The 19,883-nt window shown below is 42.5% G+C and overlaps 2 protein-coding genes across 17 annotated transcripts in view; one reads left to right on the forward strand and one right to left on the reverse strand.

The window, feature by feature from the left end:
- dlg3 (discs, large homolog 3 (Drosophila)) overlaps positions 1–4,202 on the forward strand; it is a 135,053-nt gene extending 130,851 nt beyond the window's left edge. For all 8 annotated transcript variants that reach the window (XM_061835328.1, XM_061835330.1, XM_061835332.1 and 5 more), the window contains one exon: positions 1,391–4,202. In XM_061835328.1, the coding sequence (XP_061691312.1) occupies positions 1,391–1,497 (107 nt within the window). In that variant the 3' untranslated portion in view covers positions 1,498–4,202. The remainder of the gene's footprint in view (positions 1–1,390) is intronic.
- A 1,794-nt stretch (positions 4,203–5,996) lies between these two features.
- Positions 5,997–19,883, reverse strand: part of tex11 (testis expressed 11) — a 30,509-nt gene continuing 16,622 nt past the window's right edge. For 7 of the 9 annotated variants that reach the window (XM_061835469.1, XM_061835468.1, XM_061835466.1 and 4 more), the window contains 11 exons: positions 19,641–19,694; positions 19,546–19,577; positions 19,396–19,473; positions 19,249–19,319; positions 17,605–17,718; positions 17,357–17,429; positions 17,141–17,290; positions 8,871–8,979; positions 8,677–8,797; positions 7,363–7,530; positions 5,997–6,525 (listed from right to left, as the gene is read on the reverse strand). In XM_061835469.1, the coding sequence (XP_061691453.1) occupies positions 6,451–6,525; positions 7,363–7,530; positions 8,677–8,797; positions 8,871–8,979; positions 17,141–17,290; positions 17,357–17,429; positions 17,605–17,718; positions 19,249–19,319; positions 19,396–19,473; positions 19,546–19,577; positions 19,641–19,694 (1,045 nt within the window). In that variant the 3' untranslated portion in view covers positions 5,997–6,450. Of the gene's footprint in view, positions 6,526–7,362; positions 7,531–8,676; positions 8,798–8,842; positions 8,980–17,140; positions 17,291–17,356; positions 17,430–17,604; positions 17,719–19,248; positions 19,320–19,395; positions 19,474–19,545; positions 19,578–19,640; positions 19,695–19,883 lie in introns of those variants that run through there. The other 2 variants (XR_009797190.1, XM_061835470.1) reach the window with 2 other exon arrangements.

The raw sequence follows: 19,883 nt of genomic DNA on the forward strand, positions 1-19,883 counted from the left end.
AAAATGAATTAGTTTTAAGTGTAATAACTTTGTAGTTGGACAACGCAACTTAACTTATACAGAACTGTACAAAAACAAACGGCTGTATCAAATTGCCTACATAAATCTCAAAAATAATATTGCAGTATTCTTTTTTTTTAAATAAACAACAGCGTTACCTCTACTTAAAAAATTTGTTCCGGACATTGTTTTGTAATGTGAATTTTTCTTAAGTAGAAGCGATTTGTACATGGAACGATCCTAATAATCTGCTACCTTGTGACAGACTGCGTTTGAAAGCGCTACAAGCTAGCGTGTGATTCGGTGGCCTTTGAGTGTCTTAAGCAGAAAGCACCATGGGTAAAGATTGACGTCCCTCCTAGCCAACGGGATGCCAGGAACATGGTACGGCGGTCGTCATTGGGAGAACAGCTCACTAACCAAGATACTTTGGGGGCTGCGAATCCACCGCCTTATTTTTTTCCCTCCTTTTCATGAATTTCGTGAATTTCCATCAGAACAAGAGGCAACATTTTTCTGAGAGGGAGTTTTGTAACCTGAAATTTTCGTCACTAGAGACGTTCATTTGTAAGTAGAGGTACTGGCGTATATGTAGACAAAGGTGACGTCAAATTGTGCACCTGAGCCTTGAGGAACATGGCCGCATACTCGATGCATGAGCGTCGAGGTGTGAGTTGTGGTTCTCATTTTGTTTCTGGACATTTTAATGTCCGTCCCATTGAAATGAAAGCAAGTTTCTTTCGGCTTGTCCCTTTCGGGGTCGCCACAGCGTGTCATCTCGGATGAACGCACATATATGTTTGGCACAATTTTTTTGACGCCGGATGCAACCCTCCTCAGGGAGTGGAGGCCCCACTGGGATACGAACCCACAACCCCTGGTTTACCAAACCAGTGCTCTAACCACCCATCACAAGCAAATTTCTAAATTTCTGTAAGCAAACAAAGCAAATAAAATAAAAAATAGTCAACCCATGTGAGGATAGGCACCTTGGAAAATGGATGGATCGACTGTTAAAGTGTTGGGCTCACAGTTCTGATCCCGCACCCGTCTGTGTGGAGTTTGCATGTTCTCCTCGTGCCGACGTGGATTTCCTCCGGGCACTCCGGTTTCCTCCCACATTCCAAAAACATGCAGCATTCATCAGACACTCTAAATTGCCCCTAGGTTAGGTGTGATTGTGAGTGCGACTGTTGTTTGTCTCCATGTGCCCTGCGATTGGCTGGCGACCAGTTCAGGGTGTACCCCGACTCCTTCCCATTCATAGCTGGGATAGGCTCCAGCACTCCTGTGACCCTTGTGAGGATAAGCGGTCAAGATAATGAATGGATGGACTTTGTCCATTTAGAGTCTCTTTTAACGTAGTGTGTGTGTGTTTGCGTGTGTTTAGCTATCGTCCAGGGCGACTCGCTCGAGGAAATCTACAACAAAATCAAACTCATCATTGAGGAGCAGTCCGGTCCGTACATCTGGATCCCCTCCCCGGAGAAGCTCTGAGCGCCCGGCCCGGCCCGCCCCGCCCCGCTGCCATCACACCGCCAACCGCCTCGCATCGCTGCAGAGGAAGCGACCCACCCCCTCCACCTCTTTTTACAGCTATGTTTCATATAAAGTTTTAGTGTCATCATTATGTTACTCTCTAAATGGAAAAAGAAGTTTTCTCACCATTGATTACTGTGACTTTAACACCCCCCCCCCCCCCCTGCATGAGTTTCTCGACGCCGGCCATTCTAGACTGGAACGGAGGTCCTCCATTATTTTGTCATATGGAAAAAAAAAAAAAAAACCAAACGCAGGGGAAAGGGAATTTGCTCCTTTCTGTCAACAGACTGAAGATGCGAATGTTTTCATGAGCGAAAGGAGAGAGAGAAAAAGAGAGAGGGTGAGAGAGGAGTGGCGGGGGGAACAGAGACAAATCAGGCCCAGTCGGAACACTTTGTAAATGTTCATGCAATCACATTTGAAAAAGATGACATACAAAGATGAGACTTTTTTGTTTTGTTTTGTTTTTTTTGTTTGTTTTTTTTTGTCCCCCCCCTCCCACTGACTGGTCAAGCGGAGCCCTTACTGACGGTACTGTTGTTTCGAGGGAATTATTTATCATCTTGACAGGACAAATACTCGCATTTATATGACATCCCAAGATGAATAAAATCCTACAGATTTTAATATACATATATATATATATATATATATAAAATGCAGAGAGGGAGTGTGTGTGTGTGTGTGTGGCAAACAAGTACAGTTTTACACTTCACTAGAATGGTCCATTTGGAGGGCTTCTTCAAAATGTTTTTTTTTTTTTTTTTGGGGGGGGGGTATGAGGGGGCTATTCTGTGTCAATGCTGGCTGGGAGGGGAGGGGGGGGGTGGAGAAGTGTAAGTGGGATCTGCAAAACACCAAAACTGCCTTACATCCAATACCGACTGACTACCAGTCCTCCTTTTGAGTGCAATAGCGCCCCCACACTGCGACCACTATCAGTGCAACAATCGGTCCCATCCAATTAGGATTTAATGTACACGCACCCCCCCCCCCCACCACCACCACAACCACCACCTAAAGAGTGTGGAGCTGCAGACCACCCTCTTACACTCTCTGCCTCCCAAAATTTTTTTTTTTTTTTTTTTTTCTTGTTCGTCGTTCTGTTTTTTTTTTTTTTTGGTTTGTTTTTTTTTTTTGTTTTTTTCTGGTCACGGTACTGTCCGATCTGCCGCCGCGGTGGCAGCCTTTTAACGGGTAGAACAAGACAATAATTGTATTGGATGTCATGCCCATTTAAAAAAAAAAAAAATGAACAAAAACAAAAAAAAAGCTGTTTTGGATTGTCCAAAAAAAAAAAAAAAAAAAAAACTAAAGTTGAGCCTAATTAAAGCTTTGTGTTATGTATATGAATTATTCACGTGCTTTGACCACTGTGTATTGGAGGGTGGGGTTTCAATTTTTATTCTTATTATTATTATTTTTTTTAAAGAGCTCTTGGGTTTTGGGCCGAGCTCAGGTATATCAAACGTACGGCGCCCGAGAGGTCCCCTGAAAGCAGCACGACACGGAAGCTCGCTATCGTAAATCTCAACTGTGAAAAGGATCTTCGGTTTTCTCCAAACCCAAACAGGAAGTGCCAACTCGGACCTGGGTCCACACCACCCTCCCCCCCCCATCATTTTTTTTCTTGTTTTCTCCCTTCCCCCTCTCGCCAGGCAACCTGCTGTCATCGCGTGTCTAAACCCCCTCCGCCAAGTTCAGGGAATAACTGAATGGAACACAGCCATTAAAAAAAAGAAAAACTTTGCAGACTGTTTCAAAGGGTGTGGTAGCTGTACACTGTAAATAAGCCCCTCCCCTTTTAGCCCAGACAATATTATTCCCCCTCCCCCTCCCACCTGTCCTTTGTGCATGTGTGACGCAAACTGCGACAGAATGTTTTGTAGGCCACAAATGTCAGGTAAGTCGATTTTGACGCTATATTATCCGGTTGTTGGGGGGGGGGGGGGACTGGGACTGCTGTATTGTTGCCATTTGACTGAAGATGCATTATGGGATGCGAGGGCGCCAAAATCCAAGTGACGATATGGGTCTGGGGATATAGAATGGAACCAAAAAGTGCAGGTTATTGGGCTTTCAGGTGGAAAAAAGAAAAGTGCATTTGCAAATTCACTTGTTCACATTTTTTTCCCCACCAATCTCCTCATATTATGGATAAATCATGAAAAAATATTCATTTAATTCAATAATTGTACAAATGATTTTAAGAGAAGAATTTATGAGCAGCGATGCAGTTTTAAAGTCATGCCAAATTCAAGTGTTTAGTAGCACTCGCCTGCTTTGTGACAGAAATGCAAGTTGGATTTTCTTGGGTTTCATTAATGTCTGGGCAGCACAGTTGGCCTCACAGTTCTGACGTCCCGGGTTCGATCCCGGCCCCGCCTGTGCGGAGTTTGCATGTTCTCCCTGTGCCTGCGCGCGTTTCCTCCAGGCACTCCGGTTTCTTCCCACATTCTAAAAACATGCAACATTAATTGGACTGACTCTCTAAATTGCCCCTCGGTGTGATTGTGAGTGCGGCTGTCGTCTGTATCGATGTGCCAAGCGATTGGCTGGCGACCATTTCAGGGCGTATCCCGCCTCCTGCCCGTTGAAAGCTGGGATAGGCTCCGGCACTCCTGGTGACCCTGGTGAGAATAAGCAGCCCCCCCACCCCCCCACCCCAAAAAAAATCGATGGATGACGTGGCCATTTGGTGTTAGTGTCAGCCACAGAGATTGACTGGATTTTAGGTTCACGCTGAAATTTCACGTGAAAGCCCGAAACCTGCAACTTTCCGACCGACTCGAGTAGGAATGGAAAAGGCGCACAGTAACTTTCGACGACCTGAGTTAGCCACGTCCAAGCCCAAAGACTTCACTCTTGTGCTCTTTTTCCATTTTGAGGCTGTGACGGCAAGGAAGAAAGAAAGGGGAAAAAAAAACAAAAAAAAATGGCCGTTGATGAGGCTGAGGTAGCGTCAATCTATTTGCTATTTGGTTTTGTTGAGGTTAAAGGGGGCTCAAACGTCTTTTTTTTTTTTTTTTTTTAAGGGTGGTGGTGGTGGTGGTGGGGGGGATTTTTCTGTTTCTGGCACATTTGTGCAGTAAGTGCTTGCCAACATGAACCCTTTTGATTGTACAGTCCAGTAATCTCCTTCCTGTGGACGCAGGTAGATGGGGAAAAAAAAAAAAGGCCCGTTGGGACGCTGAGCCCGATCGGTCTTCCCTGTCCTGGTCGCAAGGGGGACGCCGTCCGGCTATATATTACTTTGGGCTTTAATTATTTTGCGAGGACTTGACACGAGTTTACTTGATTGGAAATAAAATGTGACGGTTACAACTTTAGCACGCTTCTTATTCCACATGAGCATGAATATTACTATTATTATTTTTTTTCATCTGCCATGGGTGTCAAATCAAAAGCTGGCCCGCCAAGTTTTTTTTCCTCCCCCACCAAAACAAATGCCCGATTCTTGCAAACTGAATTTAATTTTATTTTATTATACATAAATGCATTTTTTCTTTTTTAATTTTTAATGATATACATAATTACATTATTTTTTTCTTGTTAATGATGTACATATTTACATTTTTCTTTTTTTTTTCTTGTTAATTTTTAATGATTTAAAAAAAAAAAAAACTGAAGTGGGAGCTCGGGTTCTGTAATCAACACATTCTGGAAAGTCTGATTAAAACCAAATACAAAATCCAAGGCAGTATTTACCATAATAAATCATGTAAAGCTAATCAATCTGTTCCAGACACTCAATAATATTACCAAAAACTTTATTTTATAATAATTTTCAAACTCCAGTACAAGTCTCAGAAGTGGTACGTGAGCTTTCTGTTATGTTTTGCAAAAAAAAAAAAAATACTAGATTAAATGCAATTAAAATGTACATTTAAAACAAATACACTGTACAATCTAACCAAATAAATGTCATCATTACGTGATGTAAAGTACAGGTTTTAAAGCGCAGTTTCATTGTACTGAAGTGTGGTAAATGTATTTTTTAGGACTAAAACCTCAGCCTCTTTTTTTTTTTTTTTTCTCATTATGGTGATATGTGGAAGGCTAAATATTGAGTTATAAAAAGTTTTGGAATCTTTACATATAGTGTGAAAGTAATAAGCAGATTGGTGGAACCATTGTGCTGCAGCTGTAGAGCGTCGGATTTACAGCTCCCGGGTTCAAATCCCATCCCCACCTATGTGGAGTTTGCATGTTCTCCCCGTGCCTGGGTGGGTTTCCTCCCACATCCCAAAAACACGCAACAATAATTGGACACTCTAAATTGCCCCAAGGTGTGATTGGGAGTGCGGTTGTTTGTCTCGATGTGCCCTGCGATTGGCTCGCAACCAGTTCAGGGTGTGCCCCGCTACCTGCCCAATGATACCTGGGATAGGAGGCTCCAGCACTCGTGAGGATAAGCGGCAAAACAAAATGGACAGACGGCTGGATGAAGCATATAAATGAACATGACTTTCATCTTTATTGAAGGCGGGAATAGTGGAAATGCCTTTTTTATAGTTCTTCATTGAATTTACAATTTCTCTGACACTCAAATCTTTTTTTTCCCCACATTGTATGAACCATGCTTGACAGACAACAAGGCGTACTCGACGATGCACACTTTCACATCTTGCGACAAATGCTTCCTGTCAAACGTCAGGCCTTCAAACTAAAAGCTTTTATATCTATAAATAAATGGGTTAAAAAAAAAAAAACAACTCAAATAATTGACCCGTGAGCATTTTTGTGCACCACAAACAAGAACGGTGAGTAAAGTTCAATTATAATTTTGAACATTAATTTTAAATTGTGCCCCGTCAAGTACAACAAGGAATACATAAATGCAAAGGACATGTTTGCAATGTAACAAGAAAATGTTACAGACGTGAACTCTGACCCCCCGCTGTGTCCTTAGTCTTCCTTTAACGAGGTTTTGCTCTTTGCTCGATCCAGACGATCCAGAATTTTGCTGTACAGATTGGACATCTACGGACATAGTTGGAAACGAGATATCGAAATGCAACTTTCTTAATCATAGAATCCCATTCCGCTGTCATATTTGAGCGCGAGAGCCGATTGCGACGTGAGGATATGAGAACGTAAACGGCGTACGCGGCGCTGATGTTTATGTTCAAATCTTGCCGTTGGAGAGATGATCCGATATTTGGAATTTTGATTAATTTTTTTTTTTTTTCCCCATTCAAATTTCGAGTTAGGAGATTACTTAAAATTGAGTCAATACAAAGAACAATTTTTGTATTTCATTTGTAATTTCAGCTGCCTAACCCCGGGAACTCTTTCTACTTTTTTTTTTTTGTTTTGTTTTTTCTGAATTAACCTTAAAACCAACATACAGGTGAAAGATGTACTGTTATTATATTTGTATTTGCGGCACGGTGGTTCAGCTGGAAAGCATTGGCCCCACAGTTCTGAGGTCCCGGGTTCGATCCCGGACCCCGCCTGTGTGGAGTTTGCGTGTTCTCGCCGTGCCTGCCTGGGTTTCCTCCCACATCCCGAAACATTAATTGGACGCTCCAAATTGCCCCGAGGTGTGATTGTGAGTGCTGCTGTTTGTTGCGATTGGCTGGCGACCAGTTCAAGGCGTGCCCCGCCTCCTGCCCGCGACCCTCGTGAGGATAAGCGGCTAAGGAAATGGATGGCAATATTTGTGTGATATTACAATTTTATCAATTTTAACTTGCTGAGCACGATCGGACCTTATCACTCGAGACTTTTCTTTCACACAAAGATGTCTCTCGCCAGAGATTAAAATGAAAAACATGTAAATTAGAAAAGCTGGACTTTGTCGTTCTCCTGCCCTACCTGCGTCCTGTAGCTTTCCTGCAGGGGTCCCAGGTGGCGCACGAAGCTCATGGCGAGGCTGCACCACTTCTCCGCCTCCACGTAGCGCGCCAGGCCGTACAGCAGGATGCCGGCGTTCCAGGCGCGGGTCAGCAGCCACACGACCCGCATCTCCGGGATGCCGTCCGGCTACAGGAAAGAGCCAGAAAAAGGACCAGATGATGGGGGGGGGGCGATTTGCACCTCTACTAAAGATCGTCGGAACCCTTCTCGACACCTCCCCCCGGCGGCTTGTGAAATGAAAAGGGAGGAAATGGACCATCCCGGCGATAATTTGCCTCCTCCTTTCAGGCTTTCCGGTTGGCAGGAAGTCGGGATGCTGAATGGAAGCATCTGCGGAGTCGCGGTCTTGAACTTGTGCCGCCGTGAAACCGCATCAATGTGGAATTGGATGGCACAAAATAAAAATCACGGTTCCAGTTTTCATTTTTGCTTTGCCAAACGGGAATGTAGTTTTTGCAGATTTGATGACATATAAAATTAAACAACAGCTTGGTCATTTCTGGTTACAATATCTGGCTCACAATTCTGAGGTTCGCGGTTTGAATCCGCTGGTGTGAATGTTTCCTCCCCGCGTACGTTGAAAACTGGAAACTTGAGTCGACTTGGCTCGAGGACTTCTAGCATTTGGGTTTCGGTGATCGTTTTGGGGGGTTTTCCCAGCCTCCAGAGCCCACCTGGTTATAAGCCTCACCTCGTACATTTGGAAAGGAAATACCATTTGGTACATACAGTACATCAGCCGAAGCTGTGTAAAAGCCACAAGTACACACGAGAGATTTACAAACAAAAATGGTACACAGAGTTTAACACTAGCGCTAACGCTAGCGCCGTGCTAAAGGGAGTCAATTCGGAGTCTGAATTTTTCGTAAGTCGAAGCGATTTTGTGACAGACTGCCTGCAAAGGCGCTAGCCAGCTACCGTGTCATTTGGTGACGTCCCTCCATGCCAACGGGATGCCCGGCGACAGCCAATGGGAGAGCAGCTCTATCGCGCCACACAAACCAAGATCCGGGATGTTTCCGCTCGGTGGGATTTGGAGGCTTATGAATCCAGAGCCACTCGAGACAATATTTAACCCTCTCTGGACCAAATAAAATTTCAGAGAGAACTTACAGAAAATGATACTCTGGACTTAAAATTTTCAATTATATTAAACTGCCTGGAAAGGACTGGTAAAAGTCACTTCCACCGATCTCGCTCGAGTGCCCCGTTGCGGCCGTTAGACAAAAATGGTTTTGTCCACTTGTACGTGCGAGTGGCGTGGAGACTCACGGCGGCCGCGACGACGGCCGCGGCCTCCTCAAAGTAGTCCCAGGCCTCGTGCAGCTGCCGGGCCTCCATTTGGGACGCGCCGCTGGGCAGCGAGAGCCCGATGAGGCCGTGGATGCACTTGCTGAGGAGGAGACAAGACGGTGAGGGGACGTCGCTTCACGCCGAGGGTCGCGAACGCGACACCGCGGCCGTGCCTGCACTGCGCCAGGTCCACGTCGGGTTGCTTCTTGTGCACGGACAGCGCCGCCCTCAGGGCCTTCTTGCTCAGCAGAGGGAAATGTGCCGGGGGCTCCATGGCTAATCCTGCGGGTGACAACGACAGGGCGTAATTTGACATCAGGAGAGAATGAAGCAGAAAAGAACAAAAACTCACTTACCGTAATTTCCGGCCTATAAACCCGCGACTATTTTCAACACGCTTTTCAACCCTGCGGTTTATGCGGCTAATTTGTGCTTTTTTTCCTAACAGCCACAAGAGGTCAGCGTCATGGTAAGACTAAGTGCTGGAAATGACTTTTACCGGTATGTTGTTTTTTTTTTTTTTTTTTTTTAACCAGCACTGTTAGTGCTGGGCTACATGCTGATGTTACTGCCGTGTCTCAGTGATTTTTACCGGAATGTTTTTTTCTAACTGGCCCTGTTAGCACAGCGCTAGCGTTAGCGCTGTGTTTGCGTGTTGCTGCCGTGTCTCAGTGACTTTTAACAGTAAGGCTTTTTTTTTTTTTAACCAGCCCTGTTAGCGCCAGCGCTGTGTTAGCATTTTGTTTCAGTGTCTCAGTATGTTATTTTAGCATTGTCGTTAGCATTTTTCTGCCGTGTCTCAGTGATTTTTTTCCAGTATTTTTTTTAGCACTGTGAGCACCATGCTAGCGTTAGCGCTGTGTTTGCATGTTGCTGCCGTGTCTCAGTGACTTTTAACAGTAAGGCTTTTTTTTAACCGGCCCTGTTAGCGCCACGCTAGCGTTAGCGCTGTGTTAGCATTTTGTTGCCGTGTCTCAGTATGTTATTTTAGCATTGTTAGCGCTTTGTTAGCATTTTTCTGCCGTGTCTCAGTGATTTTTTACCAGTATTTTTTTAGCATTGTTAGCACCGCGCTAGCTTTAGCGCTGTGTTAGCATTTTGTTGCCGTGTCTCAGTGATTTTTTTACTGGTATGTTTTTTTAGCATTGTTAGCACTGCACTAGCGTTAGCGCTATGTTAGCATTTTTCTGCCGTGTCTCAGTGATTTTTTTACTGGTATGTTTTTTTTTTGCACTGTTAGCACCGCGCTAGCGTTAGCGCTGTGTTTGCATGTTGCTGCCGTGTCTCAGTGACTTTTAACAGTAAGGCTTTTTTTTAACCGGCCCTGTTAGCGCCGCGCTAGCGCTGTGTTAGCATTTTGTTGCCGTGTCTCAGTATGTTATTTTAGCATTGTTAGCGCTTTGTTAGCATTTTTCTGCCGTGTCTCAGTGATTTTTTACCAGTATTTTTTTAGCATTGTTAGCACTGCGCTAGCTTTAGCGCTGTGTTAGCATTTTGTTGCCGTGTCTCAGTGATTTTTTTACCAGTATGTTTTTTTTTTGCACTGTTAGCACCGCGCTAGCGTTAGCGCTGTGTTAGCATTTTTCTGCTGTGTCTCAGTGATTTTTTTACTGGTATGTTTTTTTTAGCATTGTTAGCACTGCACTAGCGTTAGCGCTATGTTAGCATTTTTCTGCCGTGTCTGTTATTTTTACTAGTATGTTTTTTTAGCGTTATTAGCGCTAGCATTAGCGCTATGTTAGTATTTTTCTGCCATGTAATTTTTCCGAGTACTCTTTTTAGCACTGTTAGCACCGAGCTAGCTTTAGCACTATGTTAGCATTTTGTAGCCGTGTCTGTGATTTTTTTACCAGTATGTTTTTTAGCATTGTTAGCGGTAGCGTTAGTTCTATGTTAGCATTTTTCTGCCATGTCTCAGTGATTTTTTTGAGATTTTTTTTTTTAGCATTGTTAGCACCGCGCTAGCGTTAGCGCTGTGTTAGCATTTTTCTGCCGTGTCTCAGTGATTTTTTTATGAGTATGTTTTTGTAGCACTGTTAGCACCGCACTAGCGTTAGCGCTATGTTAGCATTTTTCTGCCGTGTCTCAATTTTTTTACGAGTGTTTTTTTAAACATTGTTAGCACTGCGCTAGCGTTAGTGCTGTGTTAGCATTTTTCTGCCGTGTCTCAGTGATTTTTTTTCCTAGTTTTTTTTTTGCACTGTTAGCACCACGCTAGCGTTAGCGCTATGTTAGCATTTTTCTGCCGTGTCTCAGTGATTTTTTTATGAGTATGTTTTTGTAGCACTGTTAGCACCGCACTAGCGTTAGCGCTATGTTAGCATTTTTCTGCCGTGTCTCAATGATTTTTTTACGAGTGTTTTTTTAACATTGTTAGCACCGCGCTAGCGTTAGCGCTGTGTTAGCATTTTTCTGCCGTGTCTCAGTGATTTTTTTTCCTAGTTTTTTTTTTGCACTGTTAGCACCACGCTAGCGTTAGCGCTATGTTAGCATTTTTCTGCCGTGTCTCAATGATTTTTTTACGTTTTTTTAGCACTGTTAGCACCACGCTAGCTTTTGCGTTATGTTAGCATTTGGTTGCCGTGTCTGATTTATTTCCTAGTGTTTTTTTTTTAGCACTGTTAGCACCGCGCTGGTGTTAGCGCTGTGTTAGCAAATTTTCTGCCGTGTCTCAGTGATTTTTTTACGAGTATGGTTTTTTTAGCACTGTTAGCACCACGCTAGCGTTAGCGCTATGTTAGCATTTTTCTGCCGTGTCTCAATGATTTTTTTTTGTTTTTTTAGCACTGTTAGCACCACGCTAGCTTAGCGTTTGTTAGCATTTGGTTGCCGTGTCTGATTTATTTCCTAGTGTTTTTTTTTTAGCACTGTTAGCACCACGCTAGCTTAGCGTTATGTTAGCATTGGTTGCCGTGTTTGTTTATTTCCTAGTGTTTTTTTTAGCACTGTTAGCACCGCGCTAGCATTAGCGCTGTGTTAGCATTTTTTTGCTGTGTCTCAGTTTTGCTGTGTCTCAGTTTTTACGAGTATGGTTTTTTTAGCACTGTTAGCACCACGCTAGCGTTAGCGCTATGTTAGCATTTTTCTGCCGTGTCTCAATGATTTTTTTACGTTTTTTTAGCACTGTTAGCACCACGCTAGCTTTAGCGTTATGTTAGCATTTTTCTGCTGTGTCTCAGTGATTTTTTCACGAGTGTTTTTTTTCCTTGTTTTTTTTAGCACTGTTAGCACCACGCTAGCGTTAGCGCTGTGTTAGCATTTTTCTGCCGTGTCTCAATGATTTTTTTACGAGTATGTTTTTTTTAGCACTGTTAGCACCACGCTAGCGTTAGCGCTATGTTAGCATTTTTCTGCCGTGTCTCAATGATTTTTTTTTTCCTTTTTTTTTGCACTGTTAGCACCACGCTAGCTTTAGCGTTATGTTAGCATTTGGTTGCCGTGTCTGATTTATTTCCTAGTGTTTTTTTTTTAGCACTGTTAGCACCACGCTAGCTTTAGCGTTATGTTAGCATTTGGTTGCCGTGTTTGATTTATTTCCTAGTGTTTTTTTTAGCACTGTTAGCACCGCGCTAGCATTAGCGCTGTGTTAGCATTTGTTTGCTGTGTCTCAGTTTTGCTGTGTCTCAGTTTTTACGAGTATGTTTTTTTTAGCACTGTTAGCACCGCGCTAGTGTTAGCGCTGTGTTAGCATTTTTCTGCCGTGTCTCAGTGATTTTTTTACGAGTGTTTTTTTTTAGCACTGTTAGCACCACGCTAGCGTTAGCGCTATGTTAGCATTTTGTTGCCGTGTCTCAGTGATTTTTTTACGAGTATGTCTTTTTTAGCACTTAGCACCGCGCTGGTGTTAGCGCTGTGTTAGCATTTTTCTGCCGTGTCTCAGTGATTTTTTTACGAGTGTTTTTTTTTTAGCACTGTTAGCACCGCGCTAGTGTTAGCGCTGTGTTAGCATTTTTCTGCCGTGTCTGATTTTTTTACGTGTTTTTTTTTGCACTGTTAGCACCGCGCTGGTGTTAGCGCTGTGTTAGCATTTTTCTGCCGTGTCTCAGTGATTTTTTTACGAGTATGTTTTTTTTAGCACTGTTAGCGCCACGCTAGCGTTAGCGCTGTGTTAGCATTTTTCTGCCGTGTCTCTGATTTTTTTCCTAGTTTTTTTTTTTGCACTGTTAGCACCACGCTAGCGTTAGCGCTGTGTTAGCATTTTGTTGCCGTGTCTCAGTGATTTTTTACGAGTATGTTTTTTTTAGCACTGTTAGCACCGCGCTGGTGTTAGCGCTGTGTTAGCATTTTTCTGCCGTGTCTCAGTGATTTTTTTACGAGTGTTTTTTTTTTAGCACTGTTAGCACCGCGCTAGTGTTAGTGCTGTGTTAGCATTTTTCTGCCATGTCTGATTTTTTTACGAGTGTTTTTTTTTGCACTGTTAGCACCGTGCTGGTGTTAGCGCTGTGTTAGCATTTTTCTGCCATGTCTCAGTGATTTTTTTACGAGTGTTTTTTTTTTGCACTGTTAGCACCGCGCTAGCATTAGCGCTGTGTTAGCATTTTTCTGCTGTGTCTCAGTGATTTTTTTTCCTTGGTTTTTTTTTTGCGCAGTTTTCTCAGTGATTTTTTTACAAGTTTTTTTAAACATTGTTAGCACTGCGCTAGTGTTAGTGCTATGTTAGCATTTTTCTGCCGTGTCTCAGTGATTTTTTTACGAGTGTTTTTTTTTTTAGCACTGTTAGCGCCACGCTAGCGTTAGCACTGTGTTAGCATTTTTCTGCCGTGTCTCAATGATTTTTTTACGAGTATGTTTTTTTTTAGCACTGTTAGCGCCACGCTAGCGTTAGCGCTGTGTTAGCATTTTTCTGCCGTGTCTCTGATTTTTTTTCCGAGTTATTTTTTTTTCACTGTTAGCACCACGCTAGCGTTAGCGCTGTGTTAGCATTTTGTTGCCGTGTCTCAGTGATTTTTTTACGAGTATGTTTTTTTTAGCACTGTTAGCACCACGCTAGCCTTAGCGCTGTGTTAGCATTTTGTTGCCGTGTCTGATTTATTTCCTAGTGTTTTTTTTAGCACTGTTAGCACCGCGCTAGCATTAGCGCTGTGTTAGCATTTTTCTGCTGTGTCTTCAGTGATTTTTTCACGAGTGTTTTTTTTCCTTGTTTTTTTTAGCACTGTTAGCACCACGCTAGCGTTAGCGCTGTGTTAGCATTTTTCTGCCGTGTCTCAATGATTTTTTTACGAGTATGTTTTTTTTAGCACTGTTAGCACCACGCTAGCGTTAGCGCTATGTTAGCATTTTTCTGCCGTGTCTCAATGATTTTTTTTCCTTTTTTTTTGCACTGTTAGCACCACGCTAGCTTTAGCGTTATGTTAGCATTTGGTTGCCGTGTCTGATTTATTTCCTAGTGTTTTTTTTTTAGCACTGTTAGCACCACGCTAGCTTTAGCGTTATGTTAGCATTTGGTTGCCGTGTTTGATTTATTTCCTAGTGTTTTTTTAGCACTGTTAGCACCGCGCTAGCATTAGCGCTGTGTTAGCATTTGTTTGCTGTGTCTCAGTTTTGCTGTGTCTCAGTTTTTACGAGTATGTTTTTTTTAGCACTGTTAGCACCGCGCTAGTGTTAGCGCTGTGTTAGCATTTTTCTGCCTGTCTCAGTGATTTTTTTACGAGTGTTTTTTTTTAGCACTGTTAGCACCACGCTAGCGTTAGCGCTATGTTAGCATTTTGTTGCCGTGTCTCAGTGATTTTTTTACGAGTATGTCTTTTTTAGCACTGTTAGCACCGCGCTGGTGTTAGCGCTGTGTTAGCATTTTTCTGCCGTGTCTCAGTGATTTTTTTACGAGTGTTTTTTTTTTAGCACTGTTAGCACCGCGCTAGTGTTAGCGCTGTGTTAGCATTTTTCTGCCGTGTCTGATTTTTTTACGAGTGTTTTTTTTTTGCACTGTTAGCACCGCGCTGGTGTTAGCGCGTGTTAGCATTTTTTCTGCCGTTCTCATCTCAGTGATTTTTTTTCCTAGTTTTTTTTTTTTTGCACTGTTAGCACCACGCTAGCGTTAGCGCTGTGTTAGCATTTTGTTGCCGTGTCTCAGTGATTTTTTACGAGTATGTTTTTTTAGCACTGTTAGCGCCACGCTAGCGTTAGCGCTGTGTTAGCATTTTTCTGCCGTGTCTCATTGATTTTTTTCCTAGTTTTTTTTTTTGCACTGTTAGCACCACGCTAGCGTTAGCGCTGTGTTAGCATTTTGTTGCCGTGTCTCAGTGATTTTTTACGAGTATGTTTTTTTTAGCACTGTTAGCACCGCGCTGGTGTTAGCGCTGTGTTAGCATTTTTCTGCCGTGTCGCAGTGATTTTTTTACGAGTGTTTTTTTTTTTAGCACTGTTAGCACCGCGCTAGTGTTAGCGCTGTGTTAGCATTTTTCTGCCGTGTCTGATTTTTTTACGAGTGTTTTTTTTTGCACTGTTAGCACCGCGCTGGTGTTAGCGCTGTGTTAGCATTTTTCTGCTGTGTCTCAGTGATTTTTTTTCCTTGGTTTTTTTTTTGCGCAGTTTTCTCAGTGATTTTTTTACAAGTTTTTTTAAACATTGTTAGCACTGCGCTAGTGTTAGTGCTATGTTAGCATTTTGTTGCCGTGTCTCAGTGATTTTTTTCCTAGTTTTTTTTTTTGCACTGTTAGCACCGCGCTGGTGTTAGCGCTGTGTTAGCATTTTTCTGCCATGTCTCAGTGATTTTTTTACGAGTGTTTTTTTTTTAGCACTGTTAGCGCCACGCTAGCGTTAGCACTGTGTTAGCATTTTTCTGCCGTGTCTCAATGATTTTTTTACGAGTATGTTTTTTTTAGCACTGTTAGCGCCACGCTAGCGTTAGCGCTGTGTTAGCATTTTTCTGCCGTGTCTCAGTGATTTTTTTTCCTAGTTATTTTTTTTTTGCACTGTTAGCACCACGCTAGCGTTAGCGCTGTGTTAGCATTTTGTTGCCGTGTCTCAGTGATTTTTTTACGAGTATGTTTTTTTTAGCACTGTTAGCGCCACGCTAGCGTTAGCGCTGTGTTAGCATTTTTCTGCCGTGTCTCAGTGATTTTTTTACGAGTATGTTTTTTTTAGCACTGTTAGCACCACGCTAGCCTTAGCGCTGTGTTAGCATTTTGTTGCCGTGTCTCAGTGATTTTTTTCCTAGTTTTTTTTTTTGCACTGTTAGCACCACGCTAGCGTTAGCGCTGTGTTAGCATTTTGTTGCCGTGTCTCAGTGATTTTTTTCCTAGTTTTTTTTTTTTTGCACTGTTAGCACCACGCTACCGTTAGCGCTGTGTTAGCATTTTGTTGCCGTGTCTCAGTGATTTTTTTACGAGTATGTTTTTTTTAGCACTGTTAGCACCGCGCTAGTGTTAGCATTTTTCTGCCGTGTTTCAGTGATTTTTTTCCTAGTTTTTTTTTTTTTGCACTGTTAGCACCATGCTAGCGTTAGCGTTGTGTTAGCATTTTGTTGCCGTGTCTCAGTGATTTTTTTACGAGTATGTTTTTTTTAGCACTGTTAGCTAGCGTTAGCGCTGTGTTAGCATTTTGTTGCCGTGTCTCAGTGATTTTTTTACGAGTATGGTTTTTTTAGCACTGTTAGCGCCACGCTAGCGTTAGCGCTGTGTTAGCATTTTGTTGCCGTGATTAGCGCTATGTTAGCATTTTGTTGCCGTGTCTCAGGGATTTTTTTTACCAGTATGTTTTTTTAGCATTGTTAGCACAGCGCTAGCGTTAGCGCTGTGTTAGCATTTTGTGTCCGTGTCTTTTTTTACCAGTATTTGTTTTTTTTTTTTTAGCACTGTTAGGACCGCGCTAGCGTTAGCGCTATTGTAGCATTTTGTTGCAGTGTGTCAGTGATTTTTTTACCAATATTTTTTTTAGCATTGTTAGCACCGCGCTAGCGTTACCGCTATTTTAGCATTTTGTCTGTGATTTTTTTTACCAGTATGTTTTTTTAGCACTGTTAGCACCGCGCTAGCGTTAGCATTTTGTTGCCGTGTCTCAGTAATTTTTTCGAGATTGTTTTTTTTTTTTTAGCATTGTTAGCACCGCGCTAGCATTAGCGCTATGTTAGCATTTTATTGCCGTGTCTCAGTAATTTTTTTGAGATTGTTTTTTTTTAGCACTGTTAGCACCGCGCTAGCGTTAGCGCTATGGTAGCATTTTGTCTCAGATTTTTTTACCAGTATGTTTTTTTAGCACTGTTAGCACCACGCTAGCGTTAGCGCTGTGTTAGCATTTTTCTGCTGTGTCTCAGTGATTTTTACCGGTATGCTTTGCTTTTTTATTTCTGCCATGTCTCAGTGATTTTTCCCGGTATGTTTTTTTTTGGGGGGGGGATCAACTAAAATTTGATTTTTTTTTCCCCCCACAAAGATGACTTTAATTGCACCTCACCAAGCCCTACATCTTTATTGTCGCTGCGTTTTTTGTTTTTTTTTTTTTAAACCTGCTATGGTCTCCAACACTTTGGGCTCGACGTTGTCCTGCTCCAGGATGGAATCCAGCACGCACGCCACCTTGGGGTCGTTGAGTTGGGCACGTGCGGCAAACTCGTAGAGCAGCAGCAGCGTCTCTGTCGGGTCCTTCGGGAAGCTTCCTGTGCATTGAGAAATTCAATGTCTTCACTTACTGGCGACGACCAGTCCCAGCGAAGATGACTTACCGGTTGCCTTCAGGGTTTTCCACAACTCTCCACACAATGCAATGTGCTGCAGAGCCTGACTGAGATCCTGTGACTGGAAACGTGAACACCAAAATCCTGAAATTCTATTCTGAAACCTTACCCATTTACAAACCCAGCTCTGAAACCCTAACTCGGTTTAGAAAGTCTACTTAGAAGCCAACTCTGAAAGATTGATAACCACTTGTGAAAAAAATAGTTCATCTGGATTGAGGGACTGGGTGGCATACTCGGTCGACTGAAGGAGAGGATCGGCAGAACTCGAGAGCGGCGGCCACCGCCATGAGCAGACACGTCTTCTGGGCGATAAGAATGGTGCGATCAGGAGGGCACATCTGGCACAGCTGGACAAAAGCACATCACAACTTTAAGTCAATTTATTATACACCGACATAAAGTAGAAGACTTCAAATGTTCAGTTTTGTTATTTTTTTGTGGTGGCTTTACACCATCAGGATTTTGGGGGCCGAATACAGCGTTCAAAAAATGATAACCAATCACAAGATGGAGGAATGAGGCCATTTAAATAACCTGTTCATTCACTATCTACTTGTGTACTTAATTGTTCAAAAATTACAAATACATTTACAAAAAAATATTTTATTTGTTTATCTAGTTAAGACAGTGAGGCATAGTGACAGACAAGAAATGAATGGTCTTCTATAGAGCTCGTGCACGTGACGTCACAGTTTGCACGGCGCCATATTGCCGGTCAAACCTAGCTGCTCTGCAGGAGCCGTTGAACCTGTTGTGCTGTTGGTTGTCACAACAGACAAGACAGACATTCAAAGAGATCATTCTCTAGAATATCGGCTAAAAAGACCAGAAAATATCGATGGATTTCGGTAGTTAAACACGATGCATGGATGGTCCCCGACCAAAATACACACGCGCCTGTGTAGCGATCGCTTCATTTCAGGTAGGAATTATTCTTCTCAATCTCAAATTAACAAGAAGTATTTATAATGCCAAGTTGGCTCATTTGACACCAATTCGTATTTAAAAAAAAGAAAATAAACGGTCTGTCGAAGCAGAGGTTAACGTGTGACTGCAATCCCTTCCGTGTACGTTCTGTGGCGATGACTCCGTCCTCCTTTTTTTTTTTTTTTTCTATCAGAGTTAATGAATGAGAGTTTGTGTAAAACCAGGGGTCATTTATTTAAATATTGGTACTTGTATTGAATACCATCTGAAAAGATCGATGGATTCCGGCAAAGGTTAACGTCTGGCCGAATACGCTACCGCGTTAACGAGCCGTCTCCTCATCACTATGTGGGAATTATTCCTGATTGAGAACAAATCCAGCAACGATGTATTTGTACGCGTCTGGAATTTTATACGCTTTCAAACTTTTCTGTGTAAATCTGTGTATATCCAGTTGTCCAATACAAGCAAAAGCAAATTAACAGTCCAATTTCTTGCCTGCAAAAACATCGACTTCGGCATTAAATATGGGTCCTCTATGCCGAGTGTCTAATTTTGCCACGTACCTTCGTTTATTATCACCTTCTAAATGTTTTACGGTATCAGACAAAACTCTGGATGTCGTGGTATAAGACGTATTTTCGTTTCGTCTCAACAGAATTAACTCGCAACAACTTGTTTGACCGACAATATGGCGAGTCACATGATTTTATGACGTAGGTGCAGGAGCTCTATTAGGTGGCAGTAAGTACATACACTAATTATTGTATCTACTTTTTAGGACATTTTCGTTTGTGGGTGTGCCATGTGTTTTTTCAATTGTAGATTGTATACTTTCACGTTACGAAACGACTTCCGGAACAGATTTATTTCGTAAGTAGATGTAGCACTTTATTATTATTATTATTGCAGTGTCTTTTGCCCACTCACTGTCTCTACAGTGCACTTACCTGATATGAGAGCACAAAGAAATCCCGCATTCTGTCCGGATTCCTCTCACACAGCAGGGCTGAGTTCCAAGCTGTGATAAACACACACACAAAATAAGAAGACATGTGATTCTACAGCTTTGCACGTCAAATTGTGATAATTGGTACCGATCTTCCTGAACCAGTTGGCTTCCTCCGTGCGCTGCTCCACCGTCAAGCGCAGACGCTGTGAAAGCTTCTCCAGCGCTGATGTGACGGCAAGGACGTTTGTGGTTTATAATACAATGAAGACACAACCATTTATATGCATCCACTTACCCATCTTTAAATAAGGCAGGACCACATCCAGACTGTACAGAGGAGTATCAAAGTGAATGAAATAAGTGTTATGAAACAATAATTACTGTATTTACCTTTTCTCATCAGTCGATGTTTCTATGGTGGGGAGCATGAGTCGAACCAGACACCTGGAAGAGACTCAACTTTACATCAGTTTCAAATGTTTGATTCTTATTATTTGTTAATTATACAGGTTTGAGTTTTTGACGTAATTGTTTAATACAATCATTGCTGTTAGATTCCTTGCATCTTCAAAATCACTCAAAAAAAAAAAAAAAACATCTAATGTATACACAAGTAAACAGACCAAAGGAATT

Source organism: Syngnathoides biaculeatus, chromosome 11 (assembly GCF_019802595.1).
Source record: "Syngnathoides biaculeatus isolate LvHL_M chromosome 11, ASM1980259v1, whole genome shotgun sequence".
NCBI lineage: Eukaryota > Metazoa > Chordata > Actinopteri > Syngnathiformes > Syngnathidae > Syngnathoides > Syngnathoides biaculeatus.